General features: G+C 37.3%; 5 protein-coding genes across 5 annotated transcripts; 1 reads left to right on the top strand and 4 right to left on the bottom strand.

Annotated features, from left to right (window-relative positions):
• Positions 1-255: 255 nt before the first annotated feature.
• On the bottom strand, positions 256-3,723 carry LOC101315080 (protease Do-like 9-like). The gene is made up of 9 exons (XM_004306285.1): positions 3,261-3,723; positions 2,696-2,895; positions 2,410-2,590; positions 2,010-2,201; positions 1,486-1,718; positions 978-1,079; positions 826-876; positions 565-669; positions 256-468 (listed from the first exon to the last, which is right to left on the bottom strand). The coding sequence occupies exons 1-9, from the start codon at positions 3,721-3,723 to the stop codon at positions 370-372; spliced, it is 1,626 nt and encodes a 541-aa protein (XP_004306333.1). The 3' UTR covers positions 256-369.
• Positions 3,724-5,068: 1,345 nt separating this feature from the next.
• LOC101311595 lies at positions 5,069-6,434 on the top strand. Its single transcript, XM_004304545.1, has one exon. The coding sequence runs from the start codon at positions 5,689-5,691 to the stop codon at positions 6,238-6,240; it is 552 nt and encodes a 183-aa protein (XP_004304593.1). The 5' UTR covers positions 5,069-5,688; the 3' UTR covers positions 6,241-6,434.
• A 2,217-nt stretch (positions 6,435-8,651) lies between these two features.
• LOC101314785 (probable disease resistance protein At5g66900-like) lies at positions 8,652-9,170 on the bottom strand. The gene has a single exon (XM_004306284.1). It carries the CDS (start codon positions 9,168-9,170, stop codon positions 8,652-8,654), a length of 519 nt encoding a protein of 172 aa, XP_004306332.1.
• An 824-nt stretch (positions 9,171-9,994) lies between these two features.
• LOC101311302 (probable disease resistance protein At5g66900-like) lies at positions 9,995-10,523 on the bottom strand. The gene is made up of 2 exons (XM_004304544.1): positions 10,440-10,523; positions 9,995-10,346 (listed from the first exon to the last, which is right to left on the bottom strand). The coding sequence occupies exons 1-2, from the start codon at positions 10,509-10,511 to the stop codon at positions 10,065-10,067; spliced, it is 354 nt and encodes a 117-aa protein (XP_004304592.1). The 5' UTR covers positions 10,512-10,523; the 3' UTR covers positions 9,995-10,064.
• Positions 10,524-12,582: 2,059 nt separating this feature from the next.
• On the bottom strand, positions 12,583-16,558 carry LOC101314496. The gene is made up of 4 exons (XM_004306283.1): positions 16,478-16,558; positions 16,097-16,378; positions 13,374-13,430; positions 12,583-13,332 (listed from the first exon to the last, which is right to left on the bottom strand). The coding sequence occupies exons 2-4, from the start codon at positions 16,259-16,261 to the stop codon at positions 12,583-12,585; spliced, it is 972 nt and encodes a 323-aa protein (XP_004306331.1). The 5' UTR covers positions 16,262-16,378; positions 16,478-16,558.
• Positions 16,559-18,107: the final 1,549 nt, after the last annotated feature.

Here is an 18,107-nt window from a genome sequence, read left to right as displayed (position 1 = left end):
TATGATAATGCTGCTCAATCTGGCAAAACTAGCTTTCATTTTCCTCTCCCAAAAAAAAAAAAAAAAAAAAAAAAAAAAAAATAACTAGCTTTACTGCTTTCTTCTTCTCTATAGAATAACTTAGTATTACAAAATTTCTAAAGAAGACAAACTCAACAGAGGCGTATAGTTGATACAGAATGTAATGGAAGCCAAATTCCAGTGGTTAAATGTCTGCAGATACTTCAAAAACAGAAGATAATGACGATATAGGTAATGGATTTGCAGCTCTTATCCTCCATAAGTAAAGAAATATTTGCAGCGCTATACCTGGTTCCATTATGATCATTCTCTCACATTCATTTATGGGGGAAAATCTTCACTTAGGTCTTAAGACTTAAGATCATCAGACATGGCTGAAGGTATGCAATGAGTCAGAAGGATATCTAACGTTGCAGCTTTGGCTGTTTTTGTCTGTAGGGCAACCATCTGCATATAGAAGTATGCAGTTCAGCTATCAAATGAAAAATGCAGAATATGCACATCAGCACATGCATATATGGGGCATCTATGTGTGAGACGCACCTGATTGTATTCTAGATCAAACTTTAGGTACTCTTCATCGCAACTCTCCACCATGGTGGCCAGGTTTTTTAGATTTTTCACAGGCTTACCATTGAAAGCAAGAACCTACAGAGATAAAAGAATCATTTCAACATGCGTATTTCAATTGAAAGGTGATGGCAAAAAGTAGTAACTAGAAAGGAATGAAAATGCTAAACAAGATAGTAAGAGAACAATATATAAACAGGAAAAAGAATCCTGAGTTTCGCAATAGGCCCTCACCTGTGTGTTAACAATGTCCTCATATCCAATATTAATGTCAGCAACAAGTACCTAACACAAGTTTAAATACATAACCTTAATCCATGAAAGCAGAGCAAAGAGAACTCATATAAGATGGAAAAGCAGAGAAAATATAGATTAAAAAGAGAAACCTGAGAAACGACAACAAGCTGTTCATCACTAGATTCTGCCATTGCATGTAAATGTTTGTCCAATAGTTTGACGGGAGCGTCGAAATCATAATCCTTTCCATACTGGAAATTAATGAAAAACCAAAGGTGAGCTGCAAACTGATACTAACAAATATTTTCTTTAAAAGAACACTTAAATATCAACCATATATTTTGTCTTAGTTACACGTGTGACCCACCAGTTCAACCCCAAGCAAATAATAAAGGTCACTAACTCACTATTCAAGTAAACTCTGTGACATTTATTTGGAGTTTTCAAAGTCTACATGCTATTCAGGAAAACAAAGACTGACATCTTAGTATTAAATCCAGGTATAGTTTAGATAATGGTAATACAATTATCATAACTAAATATAATATATTAAAAACATATGGTGAGATAGAATGAAAGATATAGCTAGAACTGGAAAGTGCATAGACATAGTGGGAAACAGAGTAAATGAGAATAGGTATGAAACAGAGGGCACACCTCAGAACGCAGATACGGAACAGATACAGCTGAAAAAACAAATCCACCAATGATATAATAGGAAGGAGGTTTGCCGTTGATGTGTGCTGGGATCAGACGCTTGTGTGTTCCAAGTTTAATTTTGAATTCCAGTATCTTTGAGTTACGAAGAACTTTCACTAAAGCAGTATCGCCAGTATATTTCTGAGAGACAAGGTAACTGAAACCTATGCGCTCACCATGCCTGAATGGAACTGGAAAATCAATACCAAAGAGTGTGTTAATAAAAAAGCTTATGCTATATTAGGATATGCCTGTAGAATAAAATAATAATAACACAATCCTGTCCTGAGTTCTTGAAAGATAGTATAAATATTAAGAACCAAATGTCACCCTTCATTCTATGAAAAATTCTGTGGTACCAATACAAAACCATTGTGCCAAAGCTGAATTGTTTTTTTTTTTTTTTTAAGGTAAGATGGATGCAGAAGTTACTTACAAAGAGCTGAATAAACTTGAGCGAATAAAGAATAAAAAAAGATTACCTGTGCCATCATTTGCAATATTAACTCTATCGAAGCTAAGAATGACATCAGATGGTTGCAGAAGATGAGAATCTGGAGCTGTAGGTTCAATCCTTCTGATACGTACACCCTTTTGATCAGCCTTCATCCCCATTGACGTGCGTAGATCAGGATTTTCCATTTTTTGCCACTCAATTCCAATAATTGGGAACCCTGGACCACGGAATAGAAGTAATGTAAGAAGAGGCGAATAATTTGGGGAAACTGAAACACTATAAAGGTGTTGTCCAGAGTAGATTGCCAGTTATATCATATATGTTCTGCAAGGACCATTTGCAAATAACAACAATTTCTTCCTTTGTTTCATTTTTTTTTTTTCTCTTTCATCTTGCTAGAAGTTCCAATTAAGTTACAAGCACACCTGTATATGCCCCATTCTTCTCGTAATCTGTAATGAAGTGCTTAATAACAGGTGTTGGAATCACGTAGCCTATATTTTCCGCATCTTCGTGTTTAAGGGACTGAAAAGCAATGCCTACACAGGTCCCCTTGTCGTTGAAGGCAGGCCCACCAGAGTTTCCAGAGTTTATGGCAGCATCTATCTGCAAAAGCATCCAACGGAGAAAGGAAACCAGGAAATAAAAATATGTCAAACATTGAAATGTCTCTATGGTGTATATAGAAGACAATGTCAATAAAATAATAACCTGCAGTCCCAGAAGCTCAGTCGATCCATGAACATATGACAGTATCTCCATACGTGACACAACACCACTTGTCACAGAGATTGTGTCACCCCCGATAGGGTAGCCCACAACCGTCACAGCGTCTTGTAGTGCCGGCAACTCTCCAAACTCCACCGGTGAAACTCCTTCCCAGAACTCATCATCACTCACAGTGAGCATGGCTGAAGCATCATCAAAACAACATAAGGGACTTCAATCGCAATAACTCGTATTTCGCTAATTAATTTCTGATATAACCTTTCTACCTTAATAAAGCAAGTAAATTCAACCACCTTCAACACATAAAAGTTTCTCCTTTTTCCTCATTCAAACAAATTAAAGGGTCTTTTCCTATACGGACATTTTACGAGTTATATGCTCCGAAACTTCTTCTTAGATTGATCACATAAAAGAATGAATGATCACTGCAACACATTAACTCAAAGCTACAATCTTTAATGTATTGCTAGTATAGAAACTTCTAGAAAAGTTCATAACTTCCTGCATTCATTTCAATTCAGCAAAAACTTGATCTTCAAAAACTCACCAATATCACATTCAGTCCCAATGGCCAACACAGTAGCCAAGTACTTAGTCTCCGAGCCACGCTTCTTGAGCTTAACCTGCGTATGGTGCTCCACCGAGTGCGCATTGGTTAAGACCCTTTTACCCCCAATCACAAACCCACTGCTACTCGAGCTATACTGCCTCTTCCTCTGCCACGGCAGCGAGAAATTCGGCTCCGTGTGAACGCAAAACACCTTCACCACCGAATCCATCGCCGGCACCACGCGCGCCACGCTCTCCCAGCTCGGCACCATCAGCGGCGGCTCCGCGGCGTCGCCGTTCTGCTCCGACACGTGTCGCGAGCTGCGGCGCTCCGGGGAGGCGGTGATGTTGGCGGAGTCGGTCTTCCTGGGGCGGCCGCGGCCGCGGCGGGAGGGCTGGGAGGTGCCGGCGTCGGCGAGAGGCTCCGACGTGGGGGGCGGGGCGGCTTCGTCGATGTCCATTGCGGTTTCGGGGGTCTTGGGCTTTGGAGCTCCTCGCTTTCTTTTGGTTTCTCCCATATTTGAGTTGGAAATTGAAGAGAGCTTGAAGATTAGGGCTTGTTTGTTATGAAGTTGCAGAGAGAGAGTTGGTTTTGGTTTAAAACCAGAGGCGGTAGTGGTGACGGAGAAGGAAGGAAATGAGTGAGAGGGAGAGTTGGGCCTATGAGAATTGGGAATAGTTTGGTTGGGCTTAGTGGGTATGGACCCATTATGCCTTCAAATTGTTATTTTCGTCCCACTTGGGAATTTCCTTTAATATTTTAGATTATTTATATTAGCCTAATGCATCAAAAAATAAAATAAAAATAGTAACAAATAAAAGGTCCTACTCATGATGAGGATCCTTTTTTTCTATTTTTTGTATTCGTTGTAATTCGTTTTTTTTTTTTTTTTTATAACTTTCCATTTACATCATCTTTGTTATTTTTTTACTAACTTCTCAGTTACACTATCATATGTTTAACATGTTATACAAATCGGTTTACTAATTATCTATTATATTATCATACATATCATGTCATACGAGCCGGCTTACTTTTTACCTATATCATATTATATCATCATATACATATCATGTTATACAAGTCAACAGGCCCGGACCTGAGATTTTCAGGCCTGACTCGAACTTTTAAAATTGGGCCCTCAAAATATAATATTTATTCAATTTTATTTTCTCATTTTAAGAAACACACAAAAAATTCACGAATTAAAGTTATAAATTTAAAATCTAACAACAAAAAACATTAGAAATCCTATTAAAAATCTTATTTATGTAACAAATCTCTTAGGCTGCTTATTTTTCTAAAATAGTAATTAATTATAGTAATAATGGGTAAGATTTTATATTTATTTTTCTCTTTTGTAATCTAACACCACCCTAATTAGATTATGTTAATTATTTTTTATTGCTTTTAACTAAACTAATGTAATCACACAAAGAGAAATGAAAATTTTGGGCCCCTTAAGGTTATGGACTCTGAGTCCATCGACTCTTAAGACTCTATTCAGGTACGGGTCTGCAAGTCAAGTCAGCTTACTATTTTTTCCTATCAACTAAACCCCAAAAATTATTATGACACCTCGTATTCATGATATAAATGTATTAGAAGAAATTACTAACATGTTTCATTACTTTATTGTTTACTAGTCTAAACCATAGCAAGTTGAGTAAAAAGGCCTAGAATTTTACAAGTTCATCTCAGTAACTATGGGTTTAGGTCAAGAAATCAAAAATTCAATGGAATGACTAATGAGTCTAAACTCTAAAGCCTTGAAAGGAGCATCATCACTCAATAAACACCGAAATAAGGAGCATATTTTCTTGACCGTCACTTAAATGCTCTTCGTTGTTTCCTTTTCTATCATTTCTTGAAGCAGCGAATCTTGATTTTGACTCAGAGAGACAGAGAGTTGAACCCAACCTACCTCCACAGGTGACCTTGCACCATACTCTTCTTCTTCTTCTTCTTCTTCATTTTCAACCAACGGTGCAAGGCCACTCCTCTCTATATATCTCTCTCTCACTACCTTATCTCTCACTCTGATTCAAAGAGTGACCTTTTGAGTTTGTCCTTCATTTCTATTGGCCCTTCATTTCTTCTTCTGTCTCTTTCTGATTGAAACTTCAATCTCCAAGGCTCTTTTTCCTTGTTTACAATTCTGGGTCACTTTGATTTTGGGTTTTTCAGTCTGGGCAGTCTGAGATCTCTGTTTCTGGTACTGGGTTTTTTACTGGGTTTTGCTGATTTTGACCAAAGTAGATTGCTTTGCCCCCAAATTTCAATGCCATAATTTCTACTGGGTCGCTTTGATTTGGGGTTTTCTTACATTTCTCGATAAACATTCTGAGATCTCAGTTTCAGTTTACTTGGTTTTGCTGATCTTGACCAAAGTCGATTGCTTTACATCAATTTTGATTCTGTGGCAATGTCACAAGGCTATGCAATCGAGCTTTACTTCGATCCTGCGCTGGAGAACCAGGTCCTGAAGGCTTGGAATGTTCTTGCTCGCCGCCAGATTAGCACCCAGCTCATCGAAATCGAATCACGCCCTCACATCACTCTCTTCTCCAGCTCCTTCATTGAACCAGCAAAGCTCGAAAACATAATCAAGGCTTTCGCTGCAAAGCAAGAGCCTTTGGCCTTGTCTTTCTCGTCCATTGGGAGCTTTCCGACTGATAACAATGTGCTGTTTCTGGCCCCAACTCCTTCGGTTTCGTTGCTTCAGTTCCAGTCGCAGTTGTGTGAGGCAATGAAGAAAGAAGGTGTTGAAATTGGGGAGGAGTATCGCACCGATTCGTGGATGCCTTACTGTGCTGTTGCTCAAGATGTGCCAAAGAGTCGGATGGCAGAAGCGTTCTGCGTATTGAGGGAATTAAAGTTGCCAGTCGCTGGGTATGCTATGGATGTTGGGCTGGTTGAGTTTTCGCCAGTCAGGGAGTTGTTTTCTTTTGTGCTAGGTAACACAGTAGAAGCATGAAGTTTCAGAATCTTTCTTATGCGTTAATCTGAAATTTAGTTGGATTATTCAAGAATATGTTACCCCCTTGATGTTATTGTAGATGATTGTCTATGGTGGTGCTAATACAGAATTTGCATTCATGTTTTTCGTATCTAGCAAATTCCCTTATATCGCTCTTTTAGATTGATAATGTGTTTGTTGACTTTGTTCATGTTGATGATATTTTGATAATGTGGGTTTGGACTGCATTCATCGACTAAATTAACTGTACAGTGTATCTTATTGTGTTGGTTTTAATGTTTAATTGGTTACAAAAGATGGCAATTGGTTTCTAATTTATATTTAGGGGGTCATAAAATGCTACTATTACCTGCATAATGCAAGTAGTATTGTTTACAAAGGTGAATTCCGAATTCTGATTTTGTGTATGATGTGTGTGTATCATGAATCTCTCAAGAACTAGACAAGCTCTATTTTTCAAGTAAATTGATGAATTCTGCCGTGTACTGACTCTTAAAGTATGGAACATAGTCTAGTCCGATGATTATATGTTGCTGCTTAATACCATACATCGCCTTTATCTGAATAAAAAGTGTTTGTCAGTAATTTTTCTCCTGTTTTTTACTAGTTTTATAATTGCATTTTCCAGTTACGTACCCACTTCTTTATGTTATAGGGCTAGACACTTCTTTATGTTATAGGGCTAGTATTACATTGGTGACTATGTACTGTGTACAGCCCTGCATGTTTTTAAGCCTTATCTGCTTCAACAATTTAGCTACAGTTTGTGGTAATCTATCGACTTCATGGTTCTTACGTTTCCTTTTTCTGATTGCTCTCCACTTCAGTAAACAAAACTAGTCTTATATTACAAAAATGTATATCCTCAATGTTTTGTTGTTGGTGTTATAGATCATGTTGGTCTGCAATACTTTGTTGCCGAGACTAAACATGTCTACTTCACCAATCGAGCTATGCTCTTCCGTTTGTGTGATTGGAGTCATTGGACCGAACTTTTTCTGTGGCTATCTTTGGTTTTAACTTAAGATAATATTTGTGCAACTGTGCATGAGTGTCTGTTCAGAACATCTCTGAATTCCTTTGCAATAAAGGTGACATTCCCAAGTTTTGACTGGCATATATAAAGACTTACTGTATATTCTCTTTATCTCTTTTTGGTAAACATATATTCTCTTTATCTCTGCTTATTTGTTTTATACCACCTACTCTTGAAAGATATGAATTTATTGTGAAGTGACCAACTGTGTTCAAGTTATATATCCTGGCTTCCATAAATGAGTTGAGTATCATTTTACCTGAAGCATGTCCTTGTGTGCAGATATCAAGTTAACTACACAAGAAAACAGAACCCAGATATCTGATTTGTGTGCTCGGGTGCTTAGTGTTTTTGTCGAGGAATAGTTCTTAGATTTGGTTTTTGTGTCACTTTGCTACTTATTATACATACGAGACTTGGTCTCCTGCTTGTTTTTGATGCAGAGTATAGGATAGAACGGTACTAGGTTGTCGGCAGTATGTATCATCTAATATAAGATAGACGTGTTTTTGGTTACCTGATTATGTGATGCACTGTGTGTAATATTTTTGTAGTTACTACTAAGATTTATTTTCTAGGAATGAAGCTCTATGCGTATTGGATTATGATTATACATGGCTACAAACTAGGCTTTCCATAGTTGTTTTCGAAAGTGCTGACTAGTTTTCGGTTTCAAGTAAAAATGTCTGTCATGAACTTGGTGGCTAAAGCAGGTCGTTGCTGCGAGCATAATTGCATGAAACTTCATTTGGAAATATTGACACACTCCAACTAACCCATCATGCCGCCAGACCTGTTTAAGAGTTGGCTCAATTAGGAGAGTGCAGATTGCTAATTGAGGGCTCCTCTTTTTATATGCGTTATATATCATCATACACACTTAAAATGCAAAAACCATCCAAGAAACACAATTTTGTTTCTAACGAGAGAACAGGCAGACGAAGAATGAAAATGATAATTCGAAGCAAATCCCAAAAACGTTGATCCAGCCGTCCGATAGTTTCCAACTAACCTGATCAACAAGGAATCCCCACTATCAGGGGCGTAGGGAGAGGGGGACGAGAAGGGTCTCATACATGATCTTTGGTTGATTAGTTAAATGTTCTACATAGAAATGACCCTCCTAATTATGTTCTTAAAAATGTCATTACTTTCATTAATTTCTATTGGTAATGTTTGATAAATCCCTTCTCAGCTTTTATAAATACAAAGGAAAGGGGAATTCATAATCGATGGTTCTCTAATGAATCAATCTAACGAGATAATTTATAATGCTAGGTATAATCCAACAATTAAAAGATTTTCCATAAAGCAACTACGTTATCGATCGATATTTTGTCTTAACTTAATAGTCACTTCAGTTTTGACCCTTCTAAATCGAGTTTCTAGCTACGCCACTGCCCACTATGCGTAGGTTTGTGAGAGTCGGTAGAAAGGCTTCCCATAAATCGACTCTAAAATCATCGCATCTCACTTCCTCTAACTGATCAAGATCCGAAACTGATGGTGGCAGCTTCCACACTTGGTAGCACCTCCTCAGGTCCAACTTTCTTAAACTGCTAAGTTCACCAATGTCTTCAGGCAACTGAATGTTGTAACAACCAGACAAGTCGAGGAAATTTAACTTTTTGAGGTTTCTAACTGAGCCAGTAAACTTTAAAAGGTTACTACATTTCCTTAGCCTCAATACTTCCAAGTTGACTAAATTTCCAATTTCTTCAGGCAAACTACGTAAATCATAACAGTCAAAGATACTGATTTTCTTTAAATGAATCACATTAAAGAAATCCGCAAGCAACTCTTCAGGCTCATTGCAATCGTCAATGTTTAATTCCTCTATATTTGGAAATGCATCCGACATTTTGCCAACACCTTTGCTGAAACATGCCATTGGGTGACATGAGCTTAAAGATATCTTCTTCAAACTCTTCAGTTGAATGGGATTCTTTCTTAAGCTATTTATCGGGATGCTATGCAAGCTGATTCTTTTGAGATTTGGTAGGAGATGGAGCAGTTCTAGATTTTTTAACTTACAAAGGCCACTGCGAGAAAAGATTACCACTACCTTCAGTTTATCCATTTTCCCCACAAATTCGGGTAAGGGATATGAGGAGTATATATCGAAATTCAAGACAAGAACCTCTGCTTCAGGTAGTTGAATCTGGGGCCATTTCATTGAGAATTCTCCATCTGCAATCAACATGCAGTTTGATGAGCGTCGATAAAAAATATATGTGAACTCTAGATTTCTAGTATACATTCACATCTCAGTAAATCAAATGGTGTATCATTCGACCTCTTCAATGAAGTAACATTTTCAAAAACAAAACAAAAAAAACAATCAAATGTTGATAATTTGCCAGATGTGATTAAGAAATATGAAATATGTACCAGTTGTGATGGATAACAAGCGAGCATTGGTTTGTTGATATTTCTGTTCCTTCCACCACTTGGGAATATTGTTTCCACAAAATTCTAACATGATTCTTCTTCTTTGATCTACCGGGTCTATCTTTGCGTTGTAAATAGCTAGCTCTCTAAGCAAGTCATGTTGTGTAACAAACCGTTGACCGTAGTAATCGTCCTCCTCCGTCTTCAAATAATCATATCTGCTTAATTATGTTTAATATTTGATTAATCAATTCACTCATTTTCAATGCAAAAGAATAGTGTTGGAGTCAAAACATAATAATATAAGACGTAGTTACCTTTCGTCTACAAGGGTAGCCAGATTTCGATTGCATAGTTCATGAACATATGCAAACACAATATCATCATCTAGATCCTACAACTCTGCCCACATATCAATAAGGACACCAACCGGGATTTTTTTGTCTTCAGGAAAAGATCCCAGGTCTAAGTAACAATCTTTCACAAGCGAAAATCCTTTATCCAAAGCATCTAGGCTGCTCTGGAGGCAAAGAAACAATTTTGTCTCAGAATCTAAAATGGAAGAACCCTTAGACCATTCTGATTCTCTTTTTCTCCAGACCTCTAAAGGTTGCCCAGAGAGTGAACTTCCCATAACTGTAATCGCAAGTGGAAATCCGTTGCAACGCTTTACTATCTGCAAGCCACGAAGTTCAAAGTGAAATCCATTAGCAGTTGCTATTTGAAGAATTTATGAAGAGAAGAAAATAGTTGATATATATCATGTTACCTTTCTCGAGAGATCTTCTAGAGTATGAGAGCGCTCATCTCTGAGTGAGGCTGAGTGATAAAAAAGTTCCATAGCGTTGTCATCATCCAATAACTTTAAATGATATGAAAAACCAAATCTTGAAAATTCAGATCTTGATGTCACTAAAATCTTGTAATTTGACATTTCAAATCGAAAGCTCTCAAGAATGGATTCCTGTCCAGACCAAATATCATCGAGGACCAATAATAGAGGATCAGATCTTTCCTTTCTAAATGTTTCGATCCATTGAAACATATGTATTTCGTTTTGAAAACTAGGAACCGGAGAACCCACGTATTCACAAAGTCGTCTCACAACAAGTTCCAAATTGCCATTTTGGGATACAGTAATGAAGACAATATTGTTCTTGAATTTACCTATACCAAATAATACACAATCGTACGTAGTACGTTATGATGAATTAGAATTAAATAAATGAATAGACAAAATATGTAAAAACGTGACTAATAGATTTTGTGCATATGTAAGGCTAAATCGATCGAGTCGTGTATGTTACCTTTGACCTCTTCATCTTTACAAAACATTGTGGCTAAAGTAGTTTTCCCGCAGGCTCCAGGAGCAGTAAGCACAAACATCGACCCCCCATCATCGCAAAGGAGCTTTTCCTTCAAGTCCTTCAGTGGAGCATCCAGTCCAACTACAAGCTGTGGAAGTGGTGGAAGTTCAAGTCGTGTTCTAGTACTCGAACCTTCTCCAGAATGTTGTAGTTTCAGCATCATGCGTTGCATATCGATCCTCATGTCCATTACATTCACTGCTTCTTGCAGCTTCACACTCTCCAACGGGCTTTTCAGAGATTCTTCCCACTGGAGAATTTGTCTGGCGTACTTGTACTTTTTGAAGGGGCTCCATCGTGTAACGGTTGAACACTTATTGATGAGCTCTTGGCCCTCCTCCAGGACTCCCTTTAAATCTTCCAGTTCCTTCTGATCTTGGCCATCCATTATCTGGTTATAATGCGCCAGCTTCTTGATCAGTGGTGCCAACTTGTCGAGTCTGGATTTCGCGTCGTGGAGGAGAGACTTGAAAATGAAATTCTTGACAATGAGATCCTGAACTCCAGCACACAGCACTTCGAATGCTTTATCGAGAACCAAGTTTGCCATGATGCAGATATAGTTGCAGATCACTAGTACTGCTCTTTCAATAACCAGCTCTCTCTCTTCAATAGAAACAAGAGAGAGGAGAGAGCTCGAGCGGAATGCATATGGTCAGTGCTCGAACGATGCAGCCATATTTATATAGAAATAATCCAACTTCTGTCTGAAGTAATTTCTTCCGATCCGAAACTCGAATGAGTTGGCCGGAGCGCTTGACTGACCAACTTGTGATGAAAAATTAATTATAAAGTTTACGTCTGCGCTTATACAGCTATCGTTGCTTAATCGTGGAAGTTAGCTAATTTATATAAATATATATATATATATATATATCCTAATTCTTCTTCTTTATTAATTGATCACATAAACTGATCGATGTTGTCATGAATAAACCTACAGTGTGATCCTCATGGTTAGACTTAGATTAGTAATATGTGCTGCAATTATGCATACCGGTAGCTGTAATCGGTGAATTTCACATGTCAACTAAAATTAATTAATGATAATGCATGATACATCCACAAAGATTAATATAGTGGCCATCTCGTAATAATGTACAAATATACTATTTTTTGTACTTCGTAATTGTCTCTTGCTACGATCCACCATTGAACTTCAATTTACAGAAGCATGAATAGAACTCAAGTGAGAGAAGACAGCGTAGTTTTTTTTTTTTTTTTCCTTACCTGATTATAGGTGATGCACTGTGTAATATGTTATTACGTACTAAGATTCTCTTTCTAGGAATGAAGTTCCCTGCGGATTGGATTATGATTACATATGAAACTAGGCCTTCCATAGTTCCGTTGTAAAACAGTCAAAACATTCTATATATCTCTGAGGCTTTAAGCTATAAAAGATGTTAAGCCTTGCAAAAGAAAAAAGGAAAAAATCACAAGATCAAACTGTAGTGCGATTTATTACTAAATGTATAACCTCTAACTAATTACCTATATATATCCTCAATTTAATTAAGAACCTAATTTGCCTCCCTAGCTCCTTTAATTTCTGATGAGTGCAATCAAAAAATTGTTCCAGTAATCAACCGGGCCTGGCATGCACCAATGAACACAGTCACTATAACCCTTCATCCATTGATTTCCCCAATGAATTCCAGGGTGCCCGTCTGGTCTCATCAACATGGCCCTAGTTATATCCAAAACCCTAATCTGCTTCCCATTGTTTCTTCTTGCCCCTTTTATCTCCTTAATCTGAATGTTCCTCATTTCCCAATCAAGCTTCGTAAAATCAACTTCTGCCTCACTGAAGGGACTTGTCCTATTGCAGTACCCTCCGGTGTTCCAAGCCCCATTCTCAAAATGTGCTGGTGCAAATGTCCTCAAAATGGTCAGAAGACCAACTTTGCAGTTCTTGCAAGTGCTAATGTACTTAAAGGCAGATCGAAACGCCATACGAACTGCGTTGCCAGTGTTGAAGCCGGTAATATTAGGTTGGTTGCAATAGACACATCCTATAAGTTTGTTCCCTTTATACAGGTATAATACTCGAAAAAACCAATGCCCGTCCGAGATGATGACGTAGTCTAAATCGGGTAGGTGCTTTCCCCATTCATCATCGATTTTGTCTATGCTCAAATCGAAGACGCCTGATCCAGTGACATTATCCATCCTCTCGTCTGCGGCTATAAGATATTTGGTCCACAATTTCATTAGAGTGAAGTCATGTTGAGGAAAGTACCATGTCCTGAAACGATCTTCAGAATCCTTGTAAATGTCTTTGGGGAGTTCCTCCTGCAAGATTAGAAATGTTTATGACATCAAACGAAACTTACCAAGCACAAATCACAACTCATATAACTGATCAAATTGACCGCTGTGCATAATTCCTCCTGCAAGATTAGAAATGTTTATGACATCAAACGAAACTTACCAAGCACAAATCACAACTCATATAACTGATCAAATTGACCGCTGTGCATAATTCACCCACCCTAAATCTTATCTATACGCGCGCACCAATATGAGGAAAGTTGACTCAATTCACCCTAAGCAAGCATTTTGTTTCAATTGGGTTGCTAGACTTAGAAGAACAGTTGCATGATTTGCATCGTTAAATCTTAGTCTTAGTCTTAGTCTTGGATGATAATGGAATCCAGTTGTGAATTCCATTACTTGAAGGGTGAATTCCAAATCTTCAAAAGATGTCATCGATTCTGTTGCATATATTGCGTGCATGTTCTATAAGTCATTCGTTTGACTGTCGGACTATATATGTACATTGCAACCGTCTCCATAAATTGAAATTGAATGATGTCAATAAATACAGAATTTCATAATAGAAGAAAACAAAATATGCAAACAGAAAGGGATCGTCTGCATCAACCCAATTTAGTTGATGCAGATTGCACGAAACCAAGGATTAGGCAAATTTGATACCAAACTTAACATGCATGACAACTATTAACAACTAAGCATAATAAATAGCAGAGCATCTTTAATTAGTACATATATGATGTATCCATTATATGTTATGTTTTTATACCTTTAAATCTTGGATTTGTATTGTACTTTCAAGTAATTTAGTTCAATTTTACATAGTTTGGTGTTTTATAGGTTCAAAGAGCAGAGATGCGAAACTGGAGCAGAAATGATTGAAAGCGGCATAGCAATCCCGATTCTGGGCAATCAGGCTCTGCAGAACAACTAAATTTGGAGAATAAACTGTGCTGTTCCGAGAGGAGTTAGAGAACAAGCCATATATGCAGAGAGCCCTGAGTGTCTAGTTTCTATAGAATTTGACGGTTTGTGATTTTGATATTTGTGGAGAGAGATATAACAGTTTGAATGAAGGCAGCTCAAGATGGACTAGAATGTGCAATGTCTTACTTCATGCTCATGTGTAGAAGTCAATTGTGCGCAGAAGATTCAAATGGAATTCTAGCAGCATCATGGACGTCATGAAGACCTAAATCCATGTTTTGAGAATGTTGGAGTGTCACATCATCATCCAAGTCCAAGAAGAACAAGGAATACTTATTCAAATTGAGAATTGAGTCTTATAAATAGAGACAATCATGGCAATCAAAAGGAAGCTTCGGGACATGACATACTTGGAGGCTGCCATCATCACCAATATTCCATCCTTTTCCCTTTTAGTCTTTGTTATTTTTTTCATTGTGATCATTGTGTTTGTTATGATTCTTAGTAGCTAAACCGTTTGTTAGGGTCATAATTGATCCTTAGCATGACTATTCGATGCTTTTAGTTCGATGATTACTTGATTATTGGATTGTGTTGAGTTTTTAATCTCCATAAGAATTGTTGCTTATTTCAAAATACTAGAGACTCGTGACCTTTAGGGTTTTGTTTTAAGCTATCTGATGCAAGAGTAGGTAGATGCCCATGTTGAATCTTGAATGCTTATTCTGATTAAAAACCATAGATTGATAAGATAGATGTCATGTATTATTGGTTTGTGTGAGTCTTTTTATTCTCATCGAACTTCATTAACCCTTAGAGAGTAAATGTCATACTTCTAAGAGTTAGATACTATACTCTGCCATAAGGTAGTATTCATACTTTGAAGAACTTATGCATATAAGTACTATGTCATAAGGCTTATATGACGAATTCTTTAACACTGGTTTAATAGTTAGTAATCGGAAGACTAAGAACTCAAATAGGATTGTGACGGTGAAGCAACTTAGAAGCCCTAGCGTCTATCCATCATTGTTTACAACTTTCCAAAACAACTTCTCAATTATCTTGTGCCACATTCTCAATTTGCTTGCCTTAGCATCTATCCATCATTGTTTTACAACTTTTCAAAACATCTTCTCAATTATCTTGTGCCACATTCTCAATCTGCTTGTTTTACTCTCTTCTCCTTGTTTACAAAAATCACAAAGATCTTCTTGTTTTCATGTTAGTCATTAGAGTACTTTGGTTAGAGTTAAAAGTTAGTTATACATCTCTAGTTGGAACGATCTCGTATTTGCCTAAGTTATACTACAAACGATTTGTGCACTTGTAAAGTTATTAAAATTTGACAACAATACACGGAGTGTACCTACACATACATACATAGATAGTGAAGATTAAGAACATAATCCATACACATATGAATTATTATGAATGGCTTAGATTGCTCAGTGTACTTATATGTCGTGCATAGAAAAATTTATAAATAAATAGTAGCAAAAGAGAAATGACTAGCAAACAATTTGGATGCCTTCTTTTCTTTTCTTTCCTTGGTGTGTAAAAACCTCTTAGAGTTCAATTGTGCCAGTAAAATTTCCCAACAAAATTTACGTTTCATTATATAAAAAAACAAGAAAACAAAACCAAATTTACGTTACATTTTTTTTGTATTACGTTTTCTGTTTGTAGGCTTTCACTTCATGAATCATTTTGTTGAATGATAAACTAGAACAGATACCAAGTTTTGTGCCTATGATCTGTGGTTGTGTTTGGACCTAATTTTATGCTCTATGATTTGATTTCCGAGTATAAACCGGAATTATTCATGTACATTGATCAGAAAATTGAGACTAACCTGAGACAAGAGGCATAGAAGAGACTCAAAGTGATTGCGAGCAACAGAGTCACCAACAAATGCCATCTTCTTTCCTCTAACGATTTCCAAAAACGCCTTAGGATCAAACTCCGGCAGCTCGCATTTCTCCGGCTTCCATCTCCAATTCAGATAGTCCCTATCCATCCTCCCATTCTTGAAACAATCCTTCGATTCAGGAATAGTCTTACATGTTGAATTCGTATACAATGGCCCTCTCGAATCCGGAACCCACTGACCCTTAAACAAGTCACACACCTCTTTCTCTACAAACAAGAATCAAAATATATTGAATGCAAATCATTTAGACTGGAAAAGATTCAAAGGTTTATATATGAGAATTAGGTTGTGAAGCAATTGTACTTTTTGGAGGTGGGATCAGCCTGACTGGTGCTGCATGGCTAAGATGATCACGATCTGGCTGCAGGTTCTGATCATGAACAACAGAATTAAGGGCTTCTTTGGATGTGATCGGAATAGGGTTTGGGGAATAAGCGAGGAAGAAGCTGAAAATGGAGGCCACGGCTAAAGAAGTGAGGAGGAAAGGCATGAGTCTGTTCATGTTGAGACCTCTCTCTCTTTTCCCATAGATGTTGACAGAAGCATTCATGACTATTCCAAGAGGGAATGAGAGAGAGTCTGTGATGCAATATAAGAGAGAGTGAATGATTTTTCTATCAAGAAAGAGTAATGAGGAGGAGATTCAGTGACGCCATAATTGAAGAAATAATATGCTGATCTCTTTCCTGGAGAGCCATGGAGGCTCTTTTCTTTCCTTTTGGTTTGTGATTTTCCATTTCTGATTCTTCTACAAAAATGAGCCTCTGTGATGGCGGCCGTACGTTGGATTGGGACAGGTGGAGGTTGATTACTGTGACTGTGCATGTGATTTTTTTTTTTTTGACTGTGCATGTGAATTTTAGAAAGGAGGGTTCATTACTAATTGACCTGAATGCTCGGCGCAATGTGTTCGGAAGTAATATGAACTTTTCTAATGGTCTCTAAAAGTTGCACACAAATCTTCAGTTTCTCACTAGTCCATGTAGCAAAAGGGACCAACAATGTCCATGTGCAGAACAATCCGATGTTGATGCATCAGTAGCAACACAACTTACCACAGCTGCCTCGACTGATAACCAGCTCTCTTCAATAGAAACAAGAGAGAGGAGAGAGCTCGAGCTGAATGCAGCCATATTTATATAGATATAATCGAACTCGAATAATTTCTTCCGGTCCGAAACTCGAATGGTCATTTTTTTATTAAATTCTGCAGATACAGATCGATCGAGCCTACTAATGTGTTAAGCTTTAAAACTCAAAACTAATCCAACTGTTTCCATATATGTGATAATACGCCACTTGTGATTAAAAGTTGATTATAAAGTTTACGTTGGCGCTTATACAGCTATCGATCGTTGCTTAATCGTGGAAGTTAGCTAATTTATATATATATATAAACACCAAGTCAAGGTAGCGATGCCCAGAAAATGCGCAAGTAAAACTCAATTATATCCTAATTCTTCTTCTTTCTTAATTGATGACATAAACTGATCGATGTTGTCATGAATAAACCTACAGTGTGATCCTCATGGTTAGATTAGTAATATGTGCTGCAATTATGCATACCGGTAGCTGTAATTGACTGTACTTCGGTGAATTTCATATGTCAACTAAAATTAATTAATGGTATAATGATACATCCACAAAGATTAATATAGTGGCCATCTCGTAATGTACAAATATACTATTTGTAGAAGACTGTCATGGCTCCAACGACTCGTAATTGTCTCTTGCTACGATCCACCATTATTGAACTTCAATTTACAGAAGCATGAATAGAACTCAAGTGAGAGAAGACAGCGTAGTTTTTTTTTTTTTTTTCCTTACCTGATTATCGGTGATGCACTGTAATTACGTACTAAGATTCTCTTTCTAGGAATGAAGCTCTCTCTGCGGATTGGAATATGATTATATATGAAACTAGGCCTTCCAT

The sequence above is a fragment of the Fragaria vesca genome, linkage group LG6 (assembly GCF_000184155.1).
Source record: "Fragaria vesca subsp. vesca linkage group LG6, FraVesHawaii_1.0, whole genome shotgun sequence".
Lineage (NCBI taxonomy): Eukaryota > Viridiplantae > Streptophyta > Magnoliopsida > Rosales > Rosaceae > Fragaria > Fragaria vesca.
Note: the sequence above shows the minus strand (reverse complement) of the source record. Positions and strands in the feature narration are given on the sequence as shown.